This window comes from Mytilus californianus, unplaced genomic scaffold (assembly GCF_021869535.1).
Source record: "Mytilus californianus isolate M0D057914Y unplaced genomic scaffold, xbMytCali1.0.p SCAF_10, whole genome shotgun sequence".
NCBI lineage: Eukaryota > Metazoa > Mollusca > Bivalvia > Mytilida > Mytilidae > Mytilus > Mytilus californianus.
The window spans coordinates 25516704-25541360 of NW_026262582.1; the positions used below are offsets into that span (position 1 = coordinate 25516704).

Consider the following 24657-nt stretch of genomic DNA (forward strand, 5'->3'; position numbering starts at 1 on the left):
TTAAAACCAGATTCAGATAAAATATCCACTTTAAAGCTATCAAAGACTTATGGATATAAATAACTACACCTCTATCACCCATCTTGTCAGATATATACTTTTCATAATCAGGTAGATTTAGCATGGATGCTATAGATTTATCCATATCTGTGTTTATGATATATTTCACATAAACCTATAATATGTGGCTTCTCAATTGACAAGTATGACTCAAACTCTGAACGCTTATTTGACAGGGTGTCTACATGCATTAGAAAACAAAACTCTCAAAGATTTCCGTTTATCCTCCGAAGTAAATTTCTTATCGTCACTAATTGACTGGTGATCAGAAACATCTTGCGAAATATTCAACTCATTTCTATTATCATTAACTGTAACTGAAACATAACTATTAACTGGAACAAAATTATCAACATTAACTGTTAACGTATTTACATTTGAAGTATCTGAATGATTGTTATCTTTACTTATCTGTGGCCTATGGAGGAATCCCAGATTTCGGCAATTCAACTATCTTCTCTCGACGAATGACCCAACTCCTATGGGGGGAATCCTTTTTCATCTGACCCAATTCAATACGTAAAGCATTATTGCTTTCTCTCTATTTTTTTGTGAGGTCTCTGCCTATACCTATTTTCTTGTGTACACCTATCTTGGTGTCTTTCAACTTATAAGCGTTGCGGAAGAGGTTATTCCGAGATGTATTATCTTTCACAATTAATCTAGTAAGTCTGTATTTCTTAGAGCCTTTCTTTGGCTTTGCACCCAACCGTGTAATCTCATCAATAGCAATGTTATCAATCCCTAATGAAAGAGGGACGAAAGATACCAGAGGGACAGTCAAACTCATAGATCGAAAACAAACTGACAACGCCATGGCCAAAAATAAAAAGACAAACAGACAAATAATAGTACAGATGACACAACATAGAAAACCAAAGACTAAGCAACACGAACCCCACCAAAAACTGGGGGTGATCTCATGTGCTCCGGTAGGGTAGGCATATCCTGCTCCACATCTGGCACCCGTCGTGTTGCTTATGTTATTACAAATCCGGTAAATAGTCTAACTCGGTAAGTCACATTCGTGAAAAGGGAGGGTATTGTAGTAATGAATCTCTACAAAGCCCCTGAATAAATTCAGTATCTTTAAATCTCGAATCCCCCTTCTCACTTTCAGGTATACCAAATATAATTATATTGGCTTCTCTTTTCTCTTCTTCTGACTTATCATCAATAATCTGATTTATTTGTTGCGATACTATCATGATAGGTAAATTTTCATTTAGCTCGGATATATTTTTATCCACAGAATTGATTCCTTCATTGCAATGTTTGAGACTCTTAGTGAGACCAACAACTTCTGTTTCTATCTTATCTTGCCTTGCGTGCATTAATGTTAACATTTTACAATTTTTTTTGGGATGCCCCTTTACAACCCTTGCATACCCACTGAATGCTGTCGTCAGATTTTTGTAAAAAGTCATAATCTGCTACTGGAAATCTTTCACACTTAATGTGAAACCATTTGTCACATATTGAACACGACAGAGCTCTGTCATTTGACACAACATCCTTGCTACAGTTGTTTCAAATGTCTTTTATTACTTTGGGCGCCATGTTGGATGCTGAGCTACCACGTGGTGATTAGAAATAAGGCCACAACTTAATCAAAAGTCTATATCATCACTTAAAAATTGTTTTAAAAAGTGTTTGTGTTTCTCGTAGCAAGTTCCCAACGAACTTTTGTGGGAACTTTGAATGGCAATTTGACAATGTTTTCAGCAGTTTTAATTTTACTAACTAGTATAACATTATATTCTTATAAAGGTTCAACATTGATATGAACATGATGAACCTTCGAAGCCTTATATTATAGGGATACACCTGCTTTTTAAACAGTAACACAGTCGATATGTGATATGTACAATGTATATATGTGTAGTACAATCATATTACATCTTCCTATTTTAATGTTAACTCCACTGTATTCATAAGGTTCTTGTCCCATTAAGGCATGAGCCTGCAGTACAGTGCATGTCGTTGGTTTGCGCATGTCTGTCATATTTCTTTTCGTATTATTGTTTTGTAAATTAAACTATTGTATTGATTTTTCTCATTTTTTTGTCGAAGGCCAATTGTTTACATCCACATCATTTGAACTCAGGTGGATAGTTGTTTACATCCACATCATTTCAACCCTGGTGGATAGTTGTTTACATCCACATCTTTTGAACTCTGGTGGATAGTTGTTTACATCCACATCATTTGAACCCTGGTGAATAGTTGTTTACATCCACATCATTTGAACTCTGGTGGATAGTTGTTTACATCCACATCATTTGAACCCTGGTGGATAGTTGTTTACATCCACATCATTTGAACTCTGGTGGATAGTTGTTTACATCCACATCATTTGAACTCTGGTGGATAGTTGTTTACATCCACATCATTTGAACCCTGGTGGATAGTTGTTTACATCCACATCATTTGAACTCTGGTGGATAGTTGTTTACATCCACATCATTTGAACTCTGGTGCTGGTGGATAGTTGTTTACATCCACATCATTTGAACCCTGGTGGATAGTTGTTTACATCCACATCATTTGAACTCTGGTGGATAGTTGTTTACATCCACATCATTTGAACTCTGGTGGATAGTTGTTTACATCCACATCATTTGAACCCTGGTGGATAGTTGTTTTCATCCACATCATTTGAACCCTGGTGGATAGTTGTTTACATCCACATCATTTGAACCCTGGTGGATAGTTGTTTACATCCACATCATTTGAACTCTGGTGGATAGTTGTTTACATCCACATCATTTGAACCCTGGTGGATAGTTGTTTACATCCACATCATTTGAAATCTGGTGGATAGTTGTTTACATCCACATCATTTGAACCCTGGTGGATAGTTGTTTACATCCACATCATTTGAACTCTGGTGGATAGTTGTTTTCATCCACATCATTTGAACTCTGGTGGATAGTTGTCTCATTGACAATAATACCGTAACTCCTTAGGTTTTTTTACATATAAAACGGTGATAAAAATGGGGGGGGGGTTAACTGGAAAACAAACTAAAAGAACAAATCGTTTTTTCAAATATTGGAACATGCAGGGTTAAAGTTTCTTCCAAACATAATGATCACTGTTAACATCAATCACTATATCTCAGTCAAGTCAATTTTTGAATTCGTGAATTATCTCCATGTCAGCAAGATCGATAGAAGTCGCTGTTTACGTACAGTTATCACATGCATCTCGATTATACTGCAAGAAGGTAAACACAACTTGTGTAACATGTAACTTCTATGTCATTTGGTCTCTGGCGGAGAGTTGTCTCTATGGCAATAATACCACATCTTCTTATTTTTATATCGTGTGTGTGTGTGTAATTCTTATAGGCTACAATATACATAAACAGAAAAAATGTCCAATATAAAACAAAATAATTTATTAAGAATTTCTACAAGTCTGACAGCATACACTCCTGAATCTAGAACATTGTCCAAGTGATTTTGCTCTTTGGCAGTCTGTACTCTTATCGCCGTAATCGCAATCTGAAAGGATCAAATAAGTTAATATATATAACAATTTGCTTAATAATTTATATTGGAAAAATTACATATACGTGTAAACTCTGAGCAATTTTTATAAGTTTTAACGTGCATTCATTATTTTTATCACTCTCCAATTGAAAAAGACCAATTGAACATTAACACATAACCCCACCCCCCAAACAAAAAAAAACAAAAACAAACAAAAACAAAAACCAAACAAACAAACAACAAAACAAAACAAAACAAAACAAACAACAACAAACAACAACAAACAAACAAACAAAGACAAACCACATTTGTTAATTACAAGGTAACTTGCACCCCCCCCCCCCAAAAAAAAAAACCCACACAAACAAAACAACAAAAACACAGTTATATTAAGGTATTAAAAACAGAATAAACACAAAATTGTTGATGCTACTTTATCAAAATGGCGTTATTTGAATTACTATCTGATAAGAAACTGTTATGAAAATTTTAATTTTTGATAGTATTTGATGGATTGCTGCCCAATAAATGTTAACGTACTTGATATTAGTTTGCTCGAGCAAGACTTTTATACGAAGCGTACTTGGTAATAAATTATACATTACAAGTATTTGATTTTCTTTGATGGATTGCTGTCTAATCAATGTTTATGGACTCAATGCTTCTATATTGAATTTATTGAGATGTTTGAGCAAGACATTTGTACGACGCGTACTTGGTCATAAACTGTCCATTACTTTGGGATCCTTAAGATGTTCTATTCAGACAATTTTCAATTATACATTTATTCAGTAGTTTGTTTCATCATTCCTTTCATTTTGGATTGCAATGTTGTCTCTGTTGGTCTCTTCTGTACCTTCAAACCTTTTTGTTAATGTTTTACCGCAGTGCAAGACAAAGTGTACCACCTAAATGAACATTACCCTCAACTTGAAGGCCTCAAGGGATTTCTACATAAGAATTTATATACAATAATAATTAGAGATTCAAACTTCGAGATTTGTTATTGATTTCTACCTGCAATTAGTATCAAATATACAATTATTATAATTATCTAGTTTTACCTATATTGGAAATATTAATGATCAATATCGGTATAATTCCATTTCCATGGCAACGATTTACAAAACGTATCCGATGACAGATGAAGTATGAATAAAAAGCGTTGTATCATCTTGTGTTAACGGAGAACAAACCATACGAACAAATCAATGTTTCATATAGTATTTGAAAGGATTAGGCAAAAATTTACAATTGCAAAATAGGAACAATCGTGAAAAATGGATATCATCTCGTGTTAACGGAGAACTAACCAAACGAACAAGTCAATGTTTCATATATCATTTGAAAGGTTTAGTAAAATGATAAGAATGGCAAAATAGGAACAAACGTGAAAAATGGATATCATCTTGTGTTAACGGAGAGCAAACCAAACGGACAATTAATGTTTCATATAGCATTTGAAAGGTTTAGGGGAAAATTAACTATAATTGCAAAAAAGGAACAAACGTGAAAAATGGATAGCTGTCTAGATCTCACTCCTATAAAGATACCCAGACCACAAATATACTCAGTGGTGGACTTAGCTATTATGAATTCTAAGAAAGAGGTAAGTGTGCATCATTTGTTTTATGAATTGTTGATGCCAATGTATTCAGTAATTATTTGTTTATGTGATATATCATTGATACATGTACATTGTATGTGTATGTTCATTTTTTATAAATAAACTGTAGAAAATGTTGAGTTATTTTCAACACGTACTCGGCGTAATTCACACAATTAGTCATGTTAACAGTCTATGTTTTTTTTAAATAAATAGTTAAACATCAAAATGCCGGCTGTTTTTTTTTTAAAAGGTGCAAAGCTTTGACGTTTTGTACAGAAGTAGGTTGAAATAATACAAAAAGACGTCGATTAATGCTACCATTACTAAACCAAACACCGTGCGTAACGTCAATACAGGTTTTAATGGACTTAGTCTTTGTATCTGATTTGGCCTTCGAACTGTTTTCAGTCGAGCGCCATTTACAAGTCGTATGTAGACGAAACGCGCGCCTGTCGTGCCAAGTTAGGATATAAAAATATTAAGATGTTCTATGATTGCCAATGAGTTACCTCTCCACCAGATACCAAACAACGATAAGTCGATCACCGTATGGCCTCTAAAATGAGCAACTACCATACCGTAGTAAGACGACCGACCGTAAATAATTTTAAAGACCCTTATGAGCAGTCAAGGTCGCTAAAACCACGCTCATCCATAGTAAGTATAAACCTGGTATCTTTGGTGACTTTTTTGTCTTGAAAGAATTCCACCATAACTGGAAATTTATTACTAAATCGATTTGCATTCCTTATATATTTGTAATGTTACACTTTTATTATGTATCCGACTATATATATATGAGTCTCATAATAGTTTATCTTTTATTTTAGTTGGAGATAAAGCTTAAAGATCTCAAAAAGAAGTATTTGGATGTCCATGTTGAAATAGTAACAATCTACAGAACGAAACCTACTTTTGGTGTGGCTGTACAAGGTGGGGCAGATACCCAACAAAAAACGCCTATTGTAGTTCATATTCAGGTACCTTAGTATTATACTTATAAGACGTTTGACCTCTTTGTTCTACCTCGCGAACCATATGCGGATGCAGATACGGATGCGGATGCAGGATTAAAAAAAAACAAAGGGAAAACCTCGCGAACTCTGGAGATACGAATCAAGGATTTTGAAAAAATGAGGGTCCAAAACTAAGATAACGAAAAGTCTATGCATTGACCATCATATGAAGCTCCATTAAAGGGGGTCTGGGGCTTTCTACCCATAATTGCGTATTTGCTCCGACTATGTTATAAACCTAGTAACCGGCTATCAGTATTGTAGATTCTATACATAGGATATGTATGTTTGGTTATTGTTTACAGTAGAGTTTTGTTTGCGTTTGCGTTTGTCGTTGCAACACAGTAGATTTGGCATTCGTGTTCAACAAATTTTGATTTTGGTCATTAAGATCAACCGATCAACGGTTCATTGGTGGCCTTCGGCTGTTATGTGCTCTTTGGTCGGGTTGTTGTCTCTTTGACGTATTCCCCATTTCAGTTCTCAATTGTATGAGTTTTCATAGCTAAACTAAATTCAAATTGCGTTCATTTCACATAAACTGCCTTCAAAAACTATCGTATAGAAGTTAATTATCTTATAACAGTATATATATATATTCTTAAGAAGACATGATGTCCAGACATTTAGCTTCGATGAAAGAATAATGCAATTGATTGGTTGGTTTGTTTTTGGTGTTAACGCCACTTTCAACACACTGGCTATTTTACAGTGGACATTTTTTAATGGTTGAAGAAGCTAGAGTGTCTGGAGGGAATCACTGACCTTCGGTAGGAAAACTGACATTCCTAGTCGGTTAAAATTGGTCCTTCGACTTACGGGCGCTCGAAATCACAACCTCAGTATTGGCAGGCTAGTAAAAGACTACATCGACCAGTTGGCAACCGAAGCCCTTAGAATAATGAGTCCAGGTGGTAAAATGTCTTCATGCGGAGTGTTAAACTGTGAAGTACTTAATTGAAGATCGAGAAGATTCAGCGAGTCGCGGTCAGGCTAGTTATAGAAGGATGTATTCGTATAATATGATATATATATATATGATCGCCCTGAATTTTCATGTAATATTTGCCACGGGAAAATATGTAGCTATTTATCATCTGAATTTTAATGACGGTTATATTTTTTTTACAGCCTGGTGGTTCGGCATTTGCCTCTGGAACGTTAAAGTGTGGACATGAAATTTTTGAAATCAACGGAACTTCAACTGAGAGGTTAACACATGATGAAATTGCAAATCTCATTGCTAGCGAATTTAAGACTGCAACTAACATACAACCCATGGAGTTAGTAGTTAAAAGTTTTGTGACTTGCTTATAGTTAATCGTTCCCTAAACAGTTAGATTGGGCAAATGGTTATCTTCGTTAGGCAAGGGTTACGACCCAGTCCCCTCCTCTAAATTGGATTAGAGGAAGGGACTGTATCGTAATCCTTGACTAACGAAGATGTCAAATGGTATACTCCACTTTTGTTGCACCATTCGAAATTTTGTGTAGTTCTGACCCATAAAAGCTATGTGTTCTATAAGCTCATTATCGGATGGGGGAAACCTGCATTCAGACAACAAAATAGTAGGGAAGTGGGATATGAGAGGAGCTTCATATTAATGTTAAAGAATCCTGACAAGTAGCAAAGGTGACATGATTCCTCAATTATTGGAGATCTTATTTTCAAAACTCGTGCAAAGGAGGGACCATCGGCAACGTCATTTACAAAGAAGCATAGACTGTGTAACGTCATTAAAAAGGACTGTGAAACTCCGTGTGAAACATCATTTGCAATGTCTCTAAAACTGTGCTTCTCAGAATTTTTAACGTCGTTGACAAGTGTGAAACTGTCTGTGGAATGTCAATTTCAAGAACGCTGCATGGAACTGCGTCACGTGATTAATATAGACAAAAAAAGTGTGCAACGTCATTTTCGATTATGAAATTTTATTTCTGAATGAATCCAGAATGGCTCACTATAAATAAAGTGACCCGAACTTTTTCACTTTATTTTTCAGAATTCACAATGAATCATTATCTAGACCATTGATCCTTAATTGCATTCTTTTATACTGGGATTTTAATCAATTTAGTCCTAAATTTCGTACTCAGTATTAAATGTCTGACTTGATCCTGTATGTTTGTGTTTTACTCAATTTTTAAATACTTAGTCTAGTATAGCCCCATTCGTCACAACTCGGCCTATTCCGTACATCGATAGATGGAGAGAAGCGGAGTCACCCGAGGCTTGCCGATTGAGTATAGTCCGTACATATTAACACTGATTAAGAAAATGTCCGACTCCTGAAAGGTTTATGTGATACTTTTAATAAATTAAAGCTTATATTTGTATCGGAAGATCAGTCCAATGACTTCCCTTGTCTATTGTAAGCATGCAAATATCAGATCATGCCAATTCGTCTGCTTCTTCTTCTTCTTCCACATACTGCTATGTATGCATCGCCTGCACACTTATACTATCTGCTATATATAAAAACTAAGTATTATACTTACTAGGAATTCCAGTTTTAACTTTCTCACAGCTTTCACAGCAGTTTTTCTTGATCGAATTGCTATAACATTGGAAAGGCTCTGCTCTCAGTAAATTGGTACACGTTTTCCCTCTTAATACAAGGCCTGGACTATCACCGAATGCACAGTCAGCTATTAAAACAAGTATGATGATTAACACAAGCAAGTCAAATCGATGTAATAGAAAGTTTCTACAACATTCTAATTTTGCTCATGTTGATGAATTAACCGTGATACATCCAAAAATTCAAAAATGGATGTACTTTTTTTTATCGATAAATAAATCGATTACCCATTATTTAATCGAGAATATATAGCAATGTAAAATTCAAAAAGGTATATTTCAATAAATTATAAAAATAAACAGGAGCTATCAAAAACTTTGGAAAGTACAACATACCACTCCAACCACAAACAGTTAGATAAGACATGGGCCTGTTCTGAGTTAAGAGCTTTTTTTCAGGGCTTATCGTTGGTTTTAGTTTATAACGATTTTATTTGCTCAAAGAGACAAATAGGACATAATATAACAATTACAATTATACAGAGTATGTAGAGTTGGGGAGATCTACCTTAAAGGTATTAGTAAAATGAGGCATTTGCACACGGTCTTCAAAAATCCAACACAATTTTTTAAAAAAAGAAAAGAAAATTGGAAAAACATATCTAAGTTTTTCTCTTCAGTTTTTAGCATAAATGTGGCCGCTTGTGTTTTCTCTTAAATTGTTTCACATTTTGTTATGCCGGGGCCTTTTTTCTAGTTTTGTCTAGTACTTCATTCATTTGGAAAATGAATTTCACATTCTTTTATTGATTAAATAATGTACAATAAGGCACATCTCGTTTATTTTATCAATAAAAGATGAACATCCGTTTTTTTCTAGTTGTTTTTTTAACTTTACGGTATTAGTTTTGCTCAGTGTTGAAGGCCGTACAGTGACCTACACTTGTTTACATCCTCGCCTTTTGGTCTTTTGGTCTTTGGTAGACAGTTGTCTCAATTGCAATTATATCACATTTTTTTATAAGCATATAGACAACAGAAGTCAGAGCCTGAATTTGTACATGCACAAAACAAGACGGGGTTGGACCAGTTTTTGCAAAAATGTAAATACACAATATCATTATGATTATGACATTTTCATTTCATGAACAGCCTACAAAATATATAATGGTCTGGTGGGGTTCAGCAGTGAAAATATAATTGTAATTTATGTCAGTGTAAAGAATGGGGCGAACATTTTAATTTTCTATTAAGTTGTAGATTACTATAAAAAAGAAGATGTGGTATGATTGCCAATGAGACAACTCTCCTCAAGAGACCAAATGACACAGAAATTAACAACTATAGGTCACCGTACGGCCTTCAACAATGAGCAAAGCCAATACCGCACAGTCAGCTATAAAAGGCCCCGAAATGACAATGTAAAACAATTCAAACGAGAAAACTAACGTCCTAATTTATGTACAAAAAATGACTAGACGACTAACGAAAACTCTTTTTGGATAAATTTTACTGTAACGGTGTAAATGTAATTAAAGTATGTTTAGTACAACAACAAAAAATACGGACTAGTTTAAAAATATACTGAAATCTATAAATGTAATAAATTCACTGGTAGGTCTTCTTGGTTAGTCTTTGCCTATCAGATTTTCTATAATAATAACTAAATGATGTTGTATAGCAATTGTAACATTCTTATCCTATTATATGCACAATTTATTTTTAAACTTTGTTTTATACTTTTATTCTTTGTAACAGATGTGTGTATAGTGAATGCAAAGACTAACATTGTATTGCCTTTTTTGTTTATCTCATGACAATTTATAGAAATCTTTAATTTTCCCAATGGGATGAAATACTAGACAAACCGTAGAATTATTATTTTTTTGTAGCATTATGTATCTATATTTTGTTACACTTTTGACAAAACAAAACAAGTTACATGAAATAAATAGCACAGATATAGATAAAAAGAAAAATATAGTATGTACAATATTCACAAATATAAATTGAATGATTCAGCCAGGAGAACAACCATATGAATTGAATTAATATGTCTTATAAACGTAGCATAGGTTTTATCAAATTTATGTTTTTGTCATATTCATCTAATCCTTAAAATTAATTGTATTTGGGTATATCAGAAAACCCGTAAATATTTGTTTTTTGAAGTCCTAGTGAAGACTATTTAATTTGTTTATCTAATGAATTAGCAAATATTACTTTTGATGGATTTGATAGACTTGGATGTAATGACATAAAACTTTTTGTTAAAATTACATTTGTTCTCATACCTGTTCCTCGACTCGGAGCTCTGGAATCAAATACACAGCTGCTTCCAATACACCACTACAAGTCACAAAAATACTCTAAAACTATGTTTAATATATTCGACGTAAAGCAATCGACAATTTATCATCAAAGTTGTTATTATACACTGCATTGAAACCTCAGAACTCAACTTTAGATCATTTTGAAAACGGTAGCATATCAGACCAATTCTTTGAATTTTCCTAATTACAAGGTATTTTCTACCCCTGGAATAGATTACCTTAGCTGCATTTGGAAAAAACCTTTCGGAATTTTGGGTCCTCAATGCTCTTCAACTTTCTACTGTATTTGGAAAGTGTACATGATAAAAAGCAAAAGATCCCACGACAGTAACAAATATTTTCAAGACAAAACCATGGATAATAAAACCTTAAAAAAAACCCAACAGTCTGCAAAACAGTTCACAGAAGCACGAACCCAATAAAAAACCGGAAGTTATCTCTGGTGCTCCGGAAGAGTGCGCAGATCCCGCTCCAATAGTGGCACCAGTCTAGTCGGAAGTAAGTCTCATTCGGTAATCTCATTATCGAGGAAAAGAGCGATGGCCGGTTGGGAACTACAAAAAAAAACAAAAAAACAAAAAAACAAAAAAACAGAGAAGATACCAAGGGAAAAACAGAAGTCCACAAAATATTACACAAAAAAAGATTGAATAACAAGAACCCCAGCTCAAACCAGTTCTTACAATACAAACTACTTTCTCATTATTATCTATCCATTTCTATACAGATTTTCAGTGGTTGTCGTTTGTTTATGTGGTTCATAAGTGTTTCTCGTTTCTCGTTTTTTATATGGATTAAACCGTTGGTTTCCCTGTTTGAATGATTTTACACAAGTCATTTTTGGGGCCCTTTATAGCTTGCTGTTCGGTGTGAGCCAAGGCTCCGTGTTGAAGGTCGTACTTTGACCTAGAATGGTTTAATTTTACAATTTGTGACTTGGATGGAGAGTTGTCTGATTGACACTCATACCACACCTTCTTATATCTAGATATATTTATAAGCATTCCTTAATATAAAAATAAGATGTGGTATGATTGCCAATGTGACAATTCTCCACCAGAGATCAAATGACGTAGAAGTTAGCAAAATAATATATATCTACAATCCAAATCGATATTTCAAATAACTTGTGCTTCCTGAAGTTTCTTTTTGGTATTTGATTTTTGTTTCAACTTTGGTTTGTTTCATGTTTTAATTGTTTGATTTTTGTATTCTTGGAAAAATATTTTGACAATCGAGCGAATGATAACTAATCAATCCACTTTGTCTTGCCCTCCAATCTCGATACTCAAATATATTTCAATTTCCCATAGTGCATTGTGCATTAGTATTGACAGAAGCGTTTGTTATAAGTATTATTTGTTCCCTTACATCTTTCACTGTTTAGAAGTATACGATTTGTGTTTTCCCCTGAATACTAATTTTTGATTTCCCTTATAGTGCGTTTTGTTCGACGTCTCCTCCTTCTTTATAGATAGTTTGGTAGCATTTCGACTTGATTATCTGTTCTAAAAAAGACATATTTTGCAAACATTACTTTGGTAGGAATGACATACTTTGTTAGGTCCACACGTTGTCCCCTCTGCAGGTAAGCCTAATATACATCGTGTAGAGGACATGTCAGCTGATTTACACCACAGTCCAGTGCACACATTCTCGCTGTTGCCTATAAAAGACTGTAAGATGTCTATAAGAGTCAATTTTCTAGAACGTTAGACGTGAAAGCATGGTTACTTGATTAGGAACACGACCAAACAGTCTTACCTTCTCTTATCATTTTGTGCAAAGAACAGTTAACAAAGTTCGTACATAACATTTTTATTTCAATTGCAAACTATCGATGTTATTCCTAATCCTTTTACATTTGTGTGGAAGAGATGGACAAGTATAGGTCCATGATTTTGATTTTTGCTGCAATACACATTATCTATAAAACTCTGTCGTTTGTGAAAATACTTTAATTTGAATGTTAGAAATTCACATCATGCATGTTGCTTCTGGGTACCGTCGTTTTTTTTTACCTCGGATAACAAACTTGTATTAGTTAATATCTATTACTTACTCTGCATGCATAAGAACCTTTTCCGATTATAAATTCACACTGTTTATCAACGTTGAATGTCTGACCTAGCTTTTTTACCGATCCAGCATTGAAATTTTTAGCACTAGGATGTGTCCGTTGCATACAATGAGAACCCTTTCTGAAATAACACACACAATTTAAGAAGATCATATCAGTCATTTTCTTATAAAGACAGTTTTAAATTGACATAATATGAATGGAGTTATTTCCCTTAGATCGTAGTGATGAATTATGCAACGATCCCGGTAAACTTATCGATCCTTTAAATAAACTAAAGGTTGCCAATTCAACACTGTAATTAAATCTTTGAATATTGTTTTTAGTGGTATTGGTTTTGTGATCAGTAAATTAAAATCAAACTAAATATTATTGTTATATGCACATTCATGGCTCTACAATCTGTCGATATCTATATTTGTCATTGCACAAGGTCATGTTTTTTCTCTGACTGTTTATGACGTCTTTAACTAAATCCATTGGATGTTGGATGTGTACCGATTGATAATTTAGTCTTAGATGCATGATTTTTTTATCAGTTGTTATTGGCTTTGAACTAGCTGTCAGTAACTACGAGTACTCTCAGATCTGTGTGTCTTTTTGTTGTTGGGATGTACAAGTACCCGTCCACGTCCACTTTATGTTTTTGTTGGATGTATTTCTATTTGTATCCATCTGATGAGTTCAGCTTTTTTCAACTGATTTTTATAGTTTGTTCTTATGTTGTACTGTTACACCACTGTTCCAGGTTAGGGGGAGGTTGGCGCCTTCAAACTAATTTAACCCCGCCACATTCTGTATGAGCCTGTCCCAAGTCAGGAACCTATAATTCAGTGGTTGTCGTTTGTTGCTGTGTTTCATATTTGTTTTTCGTTCACTATTTTGTACATAAATTAGGCCGTTTGTTTTCTCGTTTGAATTGTTTTACATTTGTCATTTCGGGGCTTTTTATAGCTGACTATGCGGTATGGGCTTTGCTCATTGTTGAAGGCCGTACGGTGACCTGTAGTTGTTAATTTCTGTGTCATTTGGTCTATTGTTGAGAGTTGTCTCATTGGCATTCATACCACATCTTCTTTTTATAAGGCTAAAAGAAATTTAAATTGCAACTTTTTTTTAAGTTAATAGCTGTTGATAAGCTGTATTTGGTTGATTTGTTGGCGGAATTTGAGCTCCAACGTGGTGGTAAAGGGAAATAACTTTAATTCGAATTACGACAAGTAAAAAATATCTTTACCACTATTGCAATCAAACAGTTGGACTAAAAAAGACTGACATAAACTAAGAATAATAAACATCTTTATTTAAACTTATGTATTTCTATATAGAAATACATTATTTAACATGTATTTCATTTTCAACAGTTAACATTGCTTTTCAAGTCGGGTTTTTAAAACACTTGTTTATGCTTGAAATACATAAATTACCCCTATGTAATAGTTTTAGTGCCTTATGTTTTAGGATTCGAACCAATGGCACTTGTATAAAATTGACACGGCTTACTGATGATGCCCCCGCCATATGTATTCGGTAAACATGCAATGGATGAGCGACGACAGTAAAAACGCATCACACAATAAAGCATGCTCATATAAACCTAGTATTAAATTTGAGGAAAGCTCTAATTTGTAGTTCGTTAAAACACTGTAACGAAAATTCCATGGGACGGACGGACAGATAGAATAACGGACAGAAGGAAGAACAGATAGGAATAAAAGAATATATCACTTTCTTCAAAGTGCGGTTATATGAGTCCAAAATTAAAGATACACTTTGCAAAATATCGGTACAATTTCGAAGACTCCAAGTGATTTCGCAAGACTTCATACTAGTTTATTTCATGAATAACTTGTGATTAAATCACTCACGAAACTATCGGTTTTAAATAATTGGTGTTTAACTTGCGATTGTATTGTATTCTCTGAATTACGCTATAGGCCAGGACATGACACTGATACATGTAACAAAAGGCTGCCATTAGTCTAGACCTTGTCAAACTGAGGTCGCCCGAATTTCAATGCTCACTAGAGCACGATATCACGCCTTATGAGAGATAAAATCCCATTTGATAAGATCAAAATCGCCCGTGAAGTGACGTGTCACGCATCACTTCTATAGCAAAATTCGGTATATCAGTCATGGCTTCAACCACTGCTGCTTATATCCAAGGTTTGCGGAGCATTTCAAATTTAAACAGTCCGTATCTGGCTTTGCCATTGTGAAATTCGGTAAAAAAAAACTCATATTAGACTGATTTTAAACAATGTACATATACGTGGTCGTATTCGTTCGTGTCATACGTTTAAGTTCTGAACTTTGAGGAACGGGCGTTTCATTCGGTTCATAGAAGCTTTTTCTTTTCCAAAGATGTCTTGCCAAACACGCGTATAGAGACGTCGAAATGAGCGTTTGAGCCTGCGTACGAAAAGTCGACAGTCAACCACAGAACTGACTAAGTGCATGTCTGAGGAATTAAATGATTCAATTATATATTGCGGCCATATATGCTTAATTCTATTGACAAACAAGGGGAGATGTTTCAGTAGGACAAATGTCGGTCTCTTACATGATAGGTAACCATGGTTTTCATGATAGGTAACCATGGATTACATGATAGGTATCCATGGATTACATGATAGGTAACCATGGATTTCATGATAGGTAACCATGGATTACATGATAGGTAACCATGGATTACATGATAGGTAACCATGGATTACATGATAGGTAACCATGGATTTCATGATAGGTAACCATGGATTTCATGATAGGTAACCATGGATTACATGATAGATAACCATGGATTTCATTATAGGTAACCATGGATTTCCTAACAAACTTTAATAACAGTACTTATGTTTTGCCATGGGAGACAAATCACCGAATTTAAATCTCAACCATGATCTTGGCAACACGAATGGCAAAGGATACCATAGGTACGAATACGAAATTTGATTCGATCCATGACAAGAAAGGCAGAACAGTGTAAATCGCACATGACGGTCACAATATAAACTGTCTTTAACTTTATCGGAAATTGACCGAAATTTTAGTTCAATATCCTGCATTCGTACGTGAAATATTTTAATTTATCTCAATACACCAAACCAAAGCGTTGTTGTAAAAATTAATCTTAAGCACACGAACAACACCGAATACAATTTTGAAAAAAAATGCGTTTCTTTATATTCTGAGTATATTATCATTTACGTAACAATGCCAAAGATTATTTTTTTACGTCATGAGGAATAATTAAATATATATGCGAAAAAAAACCTTTAAGACTAAATAAGGAAACACAACTTTATAAAGGTTAAGTTCAATTATTTTATACAGTAATTTTTTATATGCTTACTTATTTAACTCATCTAAGTATAAACCAATTTCCCTGGAAGTACAGGAAGAAAATTGCCATGGACTTTTTTGGTTAGGGGGTCTCAAAGCCTGACTGATGGACACCATAATGAATCCACTTGATGCTGAACACCTGTTGTTATCTCCGTCATGAACTGCGCCTAAACTGCAATAAACAAACATATGACGTCACTGAACTGGGTTTCACATTACATACACACCATTCGATAGAAGATCATAAATCATAAACTTAAATACAAGCAAGTGAATGAAAAAGTACCCCCTCAAAAAAACAAAACAAAAACAAACAAAAGAATAAATAAAAAACTGTGATGCCCAACAAGCAGCAGCGAGCTAAGGCGATCCCATGTAGTCGTTAGGATGCTATCAATTAAAGGCCAGCAATCTAGCAACGTGTTTTTTTTTTCTGAATTAGAAAGGTTTTTCGAAATAGTTTTTATTCAAGAGCAAAAATTAACAACGTCTTTATTTTGACAAGTTTAACATTATATAAATAACACATAGCTGAGAGGGTGATAGAGCAGATTGTTACCCCGAAAAAACATTGTCAACTGAGGCGAAGCCAAGGTTGACAATGTCTTTTCGAGGGGTAACAATCTGCTCTATCACCCTCTCAGATATGTGTTATTTAATTTATTATACTGAATGTTCTGTTATTACTGTTGATTAGATTTCAAATTCAAAGTAATAAACTATGACGTCTTGTACATAACAACCATCCGTATTTAATAAAGCGCACACTTGATCAAGCGTCTCCATGAAGGGTAATAGAGTAAATTAACACCTTCGTATCAGCCAATCAAAATATGGCATTTTAATGTGAAGTATAATAAATTCATATGATTTATACAATTCTGGAAATTGATTAGCTGATAACGAGATCCAAATCATAGGGAAATAATAAAATGGTCCAATCAAACGTCTTCGGATAATTTAAAGATTTAAAGAAATAGTGAGCTCTAACATTTGTTTACGTCTTTAAAAATCAGCTGTAAAGATCTCTATTATTAATCCAGACAGACTAACAATTGACAGCTGCTTATAAAAAAGTCCTGAGTAATTTCAAAACAATAAAAATATAACCATTTTAGTTAATATAGAAATGTAAATTTGCAAAAGGAAGACCTTTTCTCGAAAAAATCTTCTAAGATGAATGCACGACGGCAGTAATTAGGAAAACAAAAACCAGTTGTGCATAAACTCATTTAAACGTTGAGCAATAGGATATTTGTATGCATACATGTATACACTCTTTATATTTTATTTTTATATTCGACTAAGGTTAACCTTGCCTTAGGGAGTTCGATCAAGAACACATATATGTTTTGATAATATGCAAATGATCAATAAAGAGTTGATAATTACGAAAGCCTATTAGGGCACAAAAAAAATTTTTTTATCTCGTAATTAAGAGAAAACTATCGCGTAATTACGAGATAATAATTTTTTATCTCGTAATTACGAGATAAAAATATTTTTTTTGTGACCCTAATAGGCTTTCGTAGATAATAGAACACCAATAATTATATAAACATACGCATGTCCAATCTCATGAGCGGCAACTGTAGCTGCAATAAAATCAAACCTTTCTTCCACTATAGAGTTTGATCTAGTAGTACAAATGGAATTCAGGTAAGCAGTACCTGGAATAAACATAGGTTGAAAGGTATGGAATACCACTTCTGTGTATACTAACATACATGTACAGTATAGAAGGAAATCTGTGATGAATATATGTACAGACTTGTTCCTTTATTCGTATTTAACAGACTTCATACAGAATCTTTTAAAGAATAATGAAAATAGGCTAGTCTTAAAATCCTTGGATTTAACATTCTGCTATCTAAACGACGCTAGATATTTAAAAAAGTATGATTATATTCATAGCATCAACATTAAGGATGTATGTATGTAGTCAGGTAAAATTAAAAAATTCTGGAATTCAAAATTGATACTTTAAATCAGAAGATCACTACTTAAGGAACAAAATAAGCTAAAAATATTAATAGGTTATGGAACTCCTTTTCGAGATATTTAATTTCAATTTTTTGTTGTTGTTAAATGACCTTTTATGATCTATTGAAGTCTTATATGAAAAGAAAAGTGGGTGATATGGGGCAAAATAATTTACACTGTATCGTAGGAAAATACCCTTGGAGTCCGAACATCTGACAAAAATTCCTAAACCTGACACGACTACATCCTTAAGTCTCAATAATTACATGAGAAAAGAAATGTACTTTTTTACTGTTACCAAAATATTATGTACGTGATAATGTCTTACCTGACGTATCGAACGATCCACTGCGCATGTCATACCTTAAAAAAACAAACAGAGGAATTCTGGTTTTTGAACACATGTTTACCCAATTTGTTAGCCCAAAAGTAATAAATTCGATAACAATTAGAAATAGAACTACACAATAGACTTGTCAAACAATGGGATGTATAATCCCCAGGGACGAACATGGATTTTAAGTTAGGCGAAAAAAATTTTTGAGGTAAAATTATCGAAATATTCTTTATTAAGCTAAGGACGACCCATGCTTTGCAAATTTTAGGGGAGGGGGGAGGGGGGGCGCATACCCCCCACGCCCCCGCCTGAATCAGCCCCTGATCCCTTGGTATACACTTACGTAATACTAACAACGACATTTCATTTATTTTTAGTTTAAATCGTTAAGCGCTTTTCGATCAGTATTCTGGAGGAAATAGGAGATTCTATATTATGCATTGAACCGGTAACGTTCTAAAACATAACACATCTTTAATGAATGTTTACAGTAAAGAGGCTCACAGCACCAAAGTAATCATTTTATATATCTCAACTTGTTCGATTCGCTCGTGAATGTAACAACGTATTTGATTTTAACGAAAGAAATCTCTGTATTACTGAAAAATTATTACACCAGGGTTTTCGATATCACACACTAGTCAAAACATTTAATAAATTTTATCATCGGTACAATGAAATCATTAGTAAATATAAATCAGCATGCAGACATTTTATACGTTCAGGTATTTCACACCCAATTTTTTATGGTAATATTCTATACAAAGCACACAAATGTCGTCATTCACCTCTAAAGCTAACCAAACCTTTAAACAGACTTATTCAGAAGGGATATATTTACGATACTGTTGTCAGGTCATTAAAGATGGCATATTTTGGAATTAATATGGGGGGGGGGGGGGGGGGCTGGCATGTTAGTAACTGCTAGTAGTCCTTTGTTAATTTATGTATCATTGTCATTTTTCTTAGTTTCTTCTGTTACCTATTCTAACATCGGACTCAGACTTTTTTAAACTGAGTTTTACTGTGCGTATTGCTGTGTGTTTGTTTATTCTACATTGGCTAAAGGTATAGGGGAGGGTTGGGATCCCACAAAACATGTTTAAACCCGCCACAGTTTTCGCCTGTCCCAAGTCAGGATCCTCTGGCCTTTGTTAGTCTTGTATGTTTTTTTTTAATTTTAGTTCATTCATATGTTTCGGAGTTTAGTGTGCCGTCCATTTTCAATGAACTAGTACACATTTATGTTTAGGGGCCAGCTGAAGCCCGCCTCCGGGTGCTGGATTTTCTCGCTGTGTTGAAGACCCATTGGTGGCCTTGTGCTGTTTTCTGCTCTTTGGTCGGGTTGCTGTCTCTTTGACACATTCCCCTTTTTCATTCTCAATTCTATTTAATTTGTTTTATGGACCTCTTTGTAATGATAACTATTTAAACTTAAGATAAAACATGATTAATAGTATATGTTTCCTCCTTTTGAAGGTAAATAGATGATTGTGGCACTAAGGCACTGCTGAGGTCAAGCAAGATATTGGACAGCGTTAAACGTGTGCAATCATGAATATCAATTATATAAATATTTTACTGTATCGAAGTTCTTTCATATTCAGATATAATACTATAAAATTTCCATATTATTAGGCGACAAAAGTATAACATAAAACCGAACTCGAAGGTAAATTGAAAAAAGAAAAAGAGGAAGTCCTTAAAAAAACTGACAAAATCAAAAGTTAACAACCAACGGAAAGCAGTTCCGACATGAAACTAATGAGTGTTAACAGTATGCTATGTATTTTTTTATAATTCTGAAGTGTTGTATTTAAGATATTAACTCCCTACCTCTTTAAATTAGAAAAAAGACAACCTCTGATGAGGTTGTATATCATTTTATACTGCAACTAGTTGTGTTTATTTCCTAAATAAAGTAACAATTTTTGAAAGCTATATTTTGTGCAATGTCAATTTCATCATGGATCACTTTATTCACAATCAGGGGTTCATTTAAGGATGTTCGCTCCTCTTGTTTTTGAATTTTTGCCAGATATTCGGAATCCTCTAGTTTTATCCATGTAGTGCCATTAAAAATTTTTTGCACACTAACCCCTACTTTTTTTCCCATAATTTGATTACATATAGTTTAAAATGCCATCTTTGAAAATCTTATAAAATCCTTGTTATTTTTTCATAGTTTTTGAATGAAATAAAGGTACCAATGTTGAATGTATGAAAAATCTAGAGAATCATTTCCCGCCAAATTTTCAATGGCTTATATCTCAAAAACAAGCACACGGACCCTTCATTTTTTTCTGCTTTTTTAGTTCCTTTATGTATATAATATCAATATATAACAGTATTTTAAAAAGCTTGTTATTTTGAAACAGAGTAGCGAACATCCTTAAGGATGAAAATAAGTTTGAAATTTGTATTACAATTCAAATAGCTATCATTAAACCTCGCCCATCCCCAGTTTCTCAGCCTCATACAAAAAAGTTTATATTTTTCTGACATTGACCTAATATTGTATATATATTAAACCTACTCACCTTGTAAAAGTCATGATATGATCGTGCCTAGGTATTCCATTTGTCTGCACCCATTGCTTCATCGCAGAGAGAGCGGTATCAGCATTTAAAATGCCACTTGAAAGATGGTTCTGGATAAAACTAAGATCAGATGACCTCTGGAAAAGTATTACACAAGTTCAAATTTTGAAATTTTACTGAGAAAATACATCTTTGTTATAAATAATACATGCCATAACACTGCATATGGCAACAAAGTTAACACGTGGTGATGTTAAAAGGTTTCATATCCTTTTTTTAAATATAACTGAGATAAAACGCCTTCGTTATAAATTAAACATGATATAGCATTAGATAACACGTGGTCCTGTTACAAGGTTTCATTTCGTATATTAAAATGAATGTTTCACCACCGACAATCTGTAAACAGACAACTAAATAAACCGTTTTTGTTTAATACTACTTGATATTTGTTACTGTTAAAATGAAAAAAAAAAAAGAAACCGACGTAGCGCATATCTAACAGGCGGACACCCAGTAGAAATTAAACGAAAGAAATGGAACCATTTGTTAGAGAAGGTAAAAAAGCCAAATCGATATATTTGAATTGTTTACATCGGTTTCTATGGGCTTTAAAAGTTTAATAAAGGTGCATAATTTAGGATTTTATGCACCTAATAAACATGTTTACCTAAATTATAGAATGGAGCTTCGAGATATTTGTAAACTTTTAAATTATAGACAAATTTTCATAAAACAGTCGATTGTGGTAAGTGCTAATACAAGTGGATCTTTTTTGTGCATAAGCATAAATTATACTTTATTTTTTGTGTGTGCTATCTAAGGTTATTAGTCTCCAACCCCTGAAAATTTTTAGTCTTCCCTTCCACGAAACATTTAATTAGAATTATTTAAATGATTTTGAACTTTCTAAAATGATAAAATAAAAAATATGCTGGCGTAATGGGGAGATAATTTTGAATAAAGTACAACCCTGACTGTTAAGAAGGAATCGTTTTTGGGCAACATGCAAAGTGAGTTATCTTTCACATTTATATTACTTAAATCTGAAAAAATAGTGCTTTTATTTCGACATTATATCTCACCTTAGCTACATATATGCCTACTAGGTTTACTCCAATTCTGTAAGATGCACTCATTTTCTTAAATCTGTTATCTACCTTTCAAAAATAAGACAAAACTATTTTAAATTGGTGAGGAGAAAAATACAGAAGTAAGAAGTGTGAATTGTCATGTTAAAATACAAGAGTTATCTCCCTCAAGTAGCCAGTTCTCACATTCTGACCAATTTTTCGATGCATTCTTGTCCGAATTTTAATTTAAACAAATGTAATTGGTTTCAAACCAAGGTCGATGATTACCGTAGTTCTATGTTTGCCCTTTTGGTGTTTATACTCTTACATGTAAACGGTTTCAATTGTTATCTGTCGAGGCTATGGTCACAAGCGTACGTATTGAAATTTCTATAGAGTCGCCTATTATGCTCAAGATTTATTTAGTTTTACCAACTTGAAGGTTACTATAAAGGCGCTTATTTGCGATAAAATATCGTATCAAACGTTTTAATAATTCACAGTGCCATATACTACATTATTGAATGTAATTGCGACAATTAAACTATCGACTGACGGAATCAAAGCTTCAAATACAATACAGTTATCTCTAAATTGAATGAATTTCTGGTTTTATTATATTGTTTTAATAACTCATTTGATAATTAAATAGAAAAAAAACTCAACTATTTCCGAAGTTTGTCGAATCTTTAGTGTCATCAGCTTGAACTTCGATTATAGCATTTATATCCTTCTGGAGACCCTGAGATCACACCCGGTTTTTAGTGGGGTTCGTTTTGTTCAGTCATTAGTTTTTATGTTGTGTTTTGTATATTGTTGTTTGGTTTTATTTTTTGTCTTTTTACGGTTTTTTTTTTGCCATGGCGTTGTCAGTTTATGTTGGACATATGAGTTTGAATGTCCAGTTGTTATCTTTCGCATCTCTTTTATGGCAATTTGATCTACTTTTTTGTAAAAATTGTGTTGCTTGGGTTTCAATAATGTAAACCAACCTTTTCATACTGTAAAATTATGTGTATGTTTGTCCCATTGAATACTTACTCCTAACAACAAAAATGTGTAATACTCTCGGACTCGTTGTAGTGCTCTATCGCTATTAGAATTTTCTTCCCTCAGCCAGCTAAAGCACAAAATAAGCAATTAAAAAATGCGTCTTTTTTAAGAACAAACACTGCAATGAAGATTGACTGAACATTCTGTACATAAATTAGGCCGTTAGTTTTCTCGTTTGAATTGTTTTTACATTGTCATTTCGGGGCCTTTTATAGCTGACTGTGCGGTATGGGCTTTGCTCATTGTTGAAGGCCGTACGGTGACCTATAGTTGTTAATTTCTGTGTCATTTGGTCTCTTGTGGAGAGTTGTCTCATTGGCAATCATACCACATCTTCTTTGTTACATGTATTATTTATTTTGATAGTTATTTGTTTGTAACTCTACAGAAGTTTTATTTAATCGAACTGTCATTGGTGAACATGATAAATTCTTTTTCAAGAATGAGAATTTAAAATGGAAATTCAGTTATGATAATATCATTTTACTTGCACAAATCACAATATTAAAAATCAAATCTGATTAAAAACCAGCATGTTTTATCGACATTCCATTTCAGTTATTTTATATCCTTAATTTTCATAACTATAATACAAATTTACACACAAAAGTTTATCATGTTTGAATCATTTGACTAACACAAAACATCAACTTAAGGATGTATTCATGTCAGGTTTAGGATTTTTTGTCAGATGTTCGGACTCCTTGGGTTTTTTCTACGATACCGGGTAAAATATTTTGCCCCATATCATCCACTTTTGCTTTTATATAAGACTTCAATAGCTCATAAAAAGGTCATTATCAAAATTTAAGCAGATTCTAGATTTCTTTTCTTACGATTTAAGACCCAAATAATGCCAATGCTAAATATAAGGTAAAAAGCCCGAGTCAGCCTTTTCCCGCCATTTTTCAAAATTAAATATTTTGAAAAGGAGTTCCATAACCTATCAATGGTTTTAGCTTATTTTGTTCCTTAACTAATGCTCTTCTGATTTATAGTATCAATTTTGAATTCCAGATTTTTTTAATTTCACCTGACTTCATCCTTAAAAGCAATACATAACTCAAGTAATATAAGATTTTTTCTTTTTTCTTTTTCTTTGGAATGGTGCTCTTTGTTTTTCATCTTCCTTTGATATTAATTTTCTTGCAACATTGACAAACTAAGTGGACTTTAGTATGTCTCGGTTGTTTTATTCAGACCCATC

At 33.5% G+C, this 24657-nt stretch overlaps 2 protein-coding genes across 2 annotated transcripts in view; one reads left to right on the top strand and one right to left on the bottom strand.

Annotated features, from left to right (window-relative positions):
* Positions 1 to 3443: 3443 nt before the first annotated feature.
* LOC127717821 (uncharacterized) overlaps positions 3444 to 24657 on the bottom strand; it is a 44562-nt gene continuing 23348 nt past the window's right edge. The window contains exons 10-20 of the mRNA XM_052223663.1: positions 23439 to 23517; positions 22410 to 22484; positions 21325 to 21461; positions 18776 to 18810; positions 18029 to 18134; positions 16472 to 16636; positions 13099 to 13237; positions 12593 to 12712; positions 10998 to 11052; positions 8682 to 8831; positions 3444 to 3569 (exon numbers count right to left, since the gene is read on the bottom strand). Of these exons, the coding sequence (XP_052079623.1) occupies positions 3466 to 3569; positions 8682 to 8831; positions 10998 to 11052; positions 12593 to 12712; positions 13099 to 13237; positions 16472 to 16636; positions 18029 to 18134; positions 18776 to 18810; positions 21325 to 21461; positions 22410 to 22484; positions 23439 to 23517 (1165 nt within the window). The 3' untranslated portion in view covers positions 3444 to 3465. The remainder of the gene's footprint in view (positions 3570 to 8681; positions 8832 to 10997; positions 11053 to 12592; positions 12713 to 13098; positions 13238 to 16471; positions 16637 to 18028; positions 18135 to 18775; positions 18811 to 21324; positions 21462 to 22409; positions 22485 to 23438; positions 23518 to 24657) is intronic.
* Positions 4718 to 8298, top strand: LOC127717836 (whirlin-like). Its single transcript, XM_052223703.1, has 3 exons — positions 4718 to 5166; positions 5997 to 6146; positions 7314 to 8298. Exons 1-3 carry the CDS (start codon positions 5074 to 5076, stop codon positions 7497 to 7499), a joined length of 429 nt encoding a protein of 142 aa, XP_052079663.1. The 5' UTR covers positions 4718 to 5073; the 3' UTR covers positions 7500 to 8298.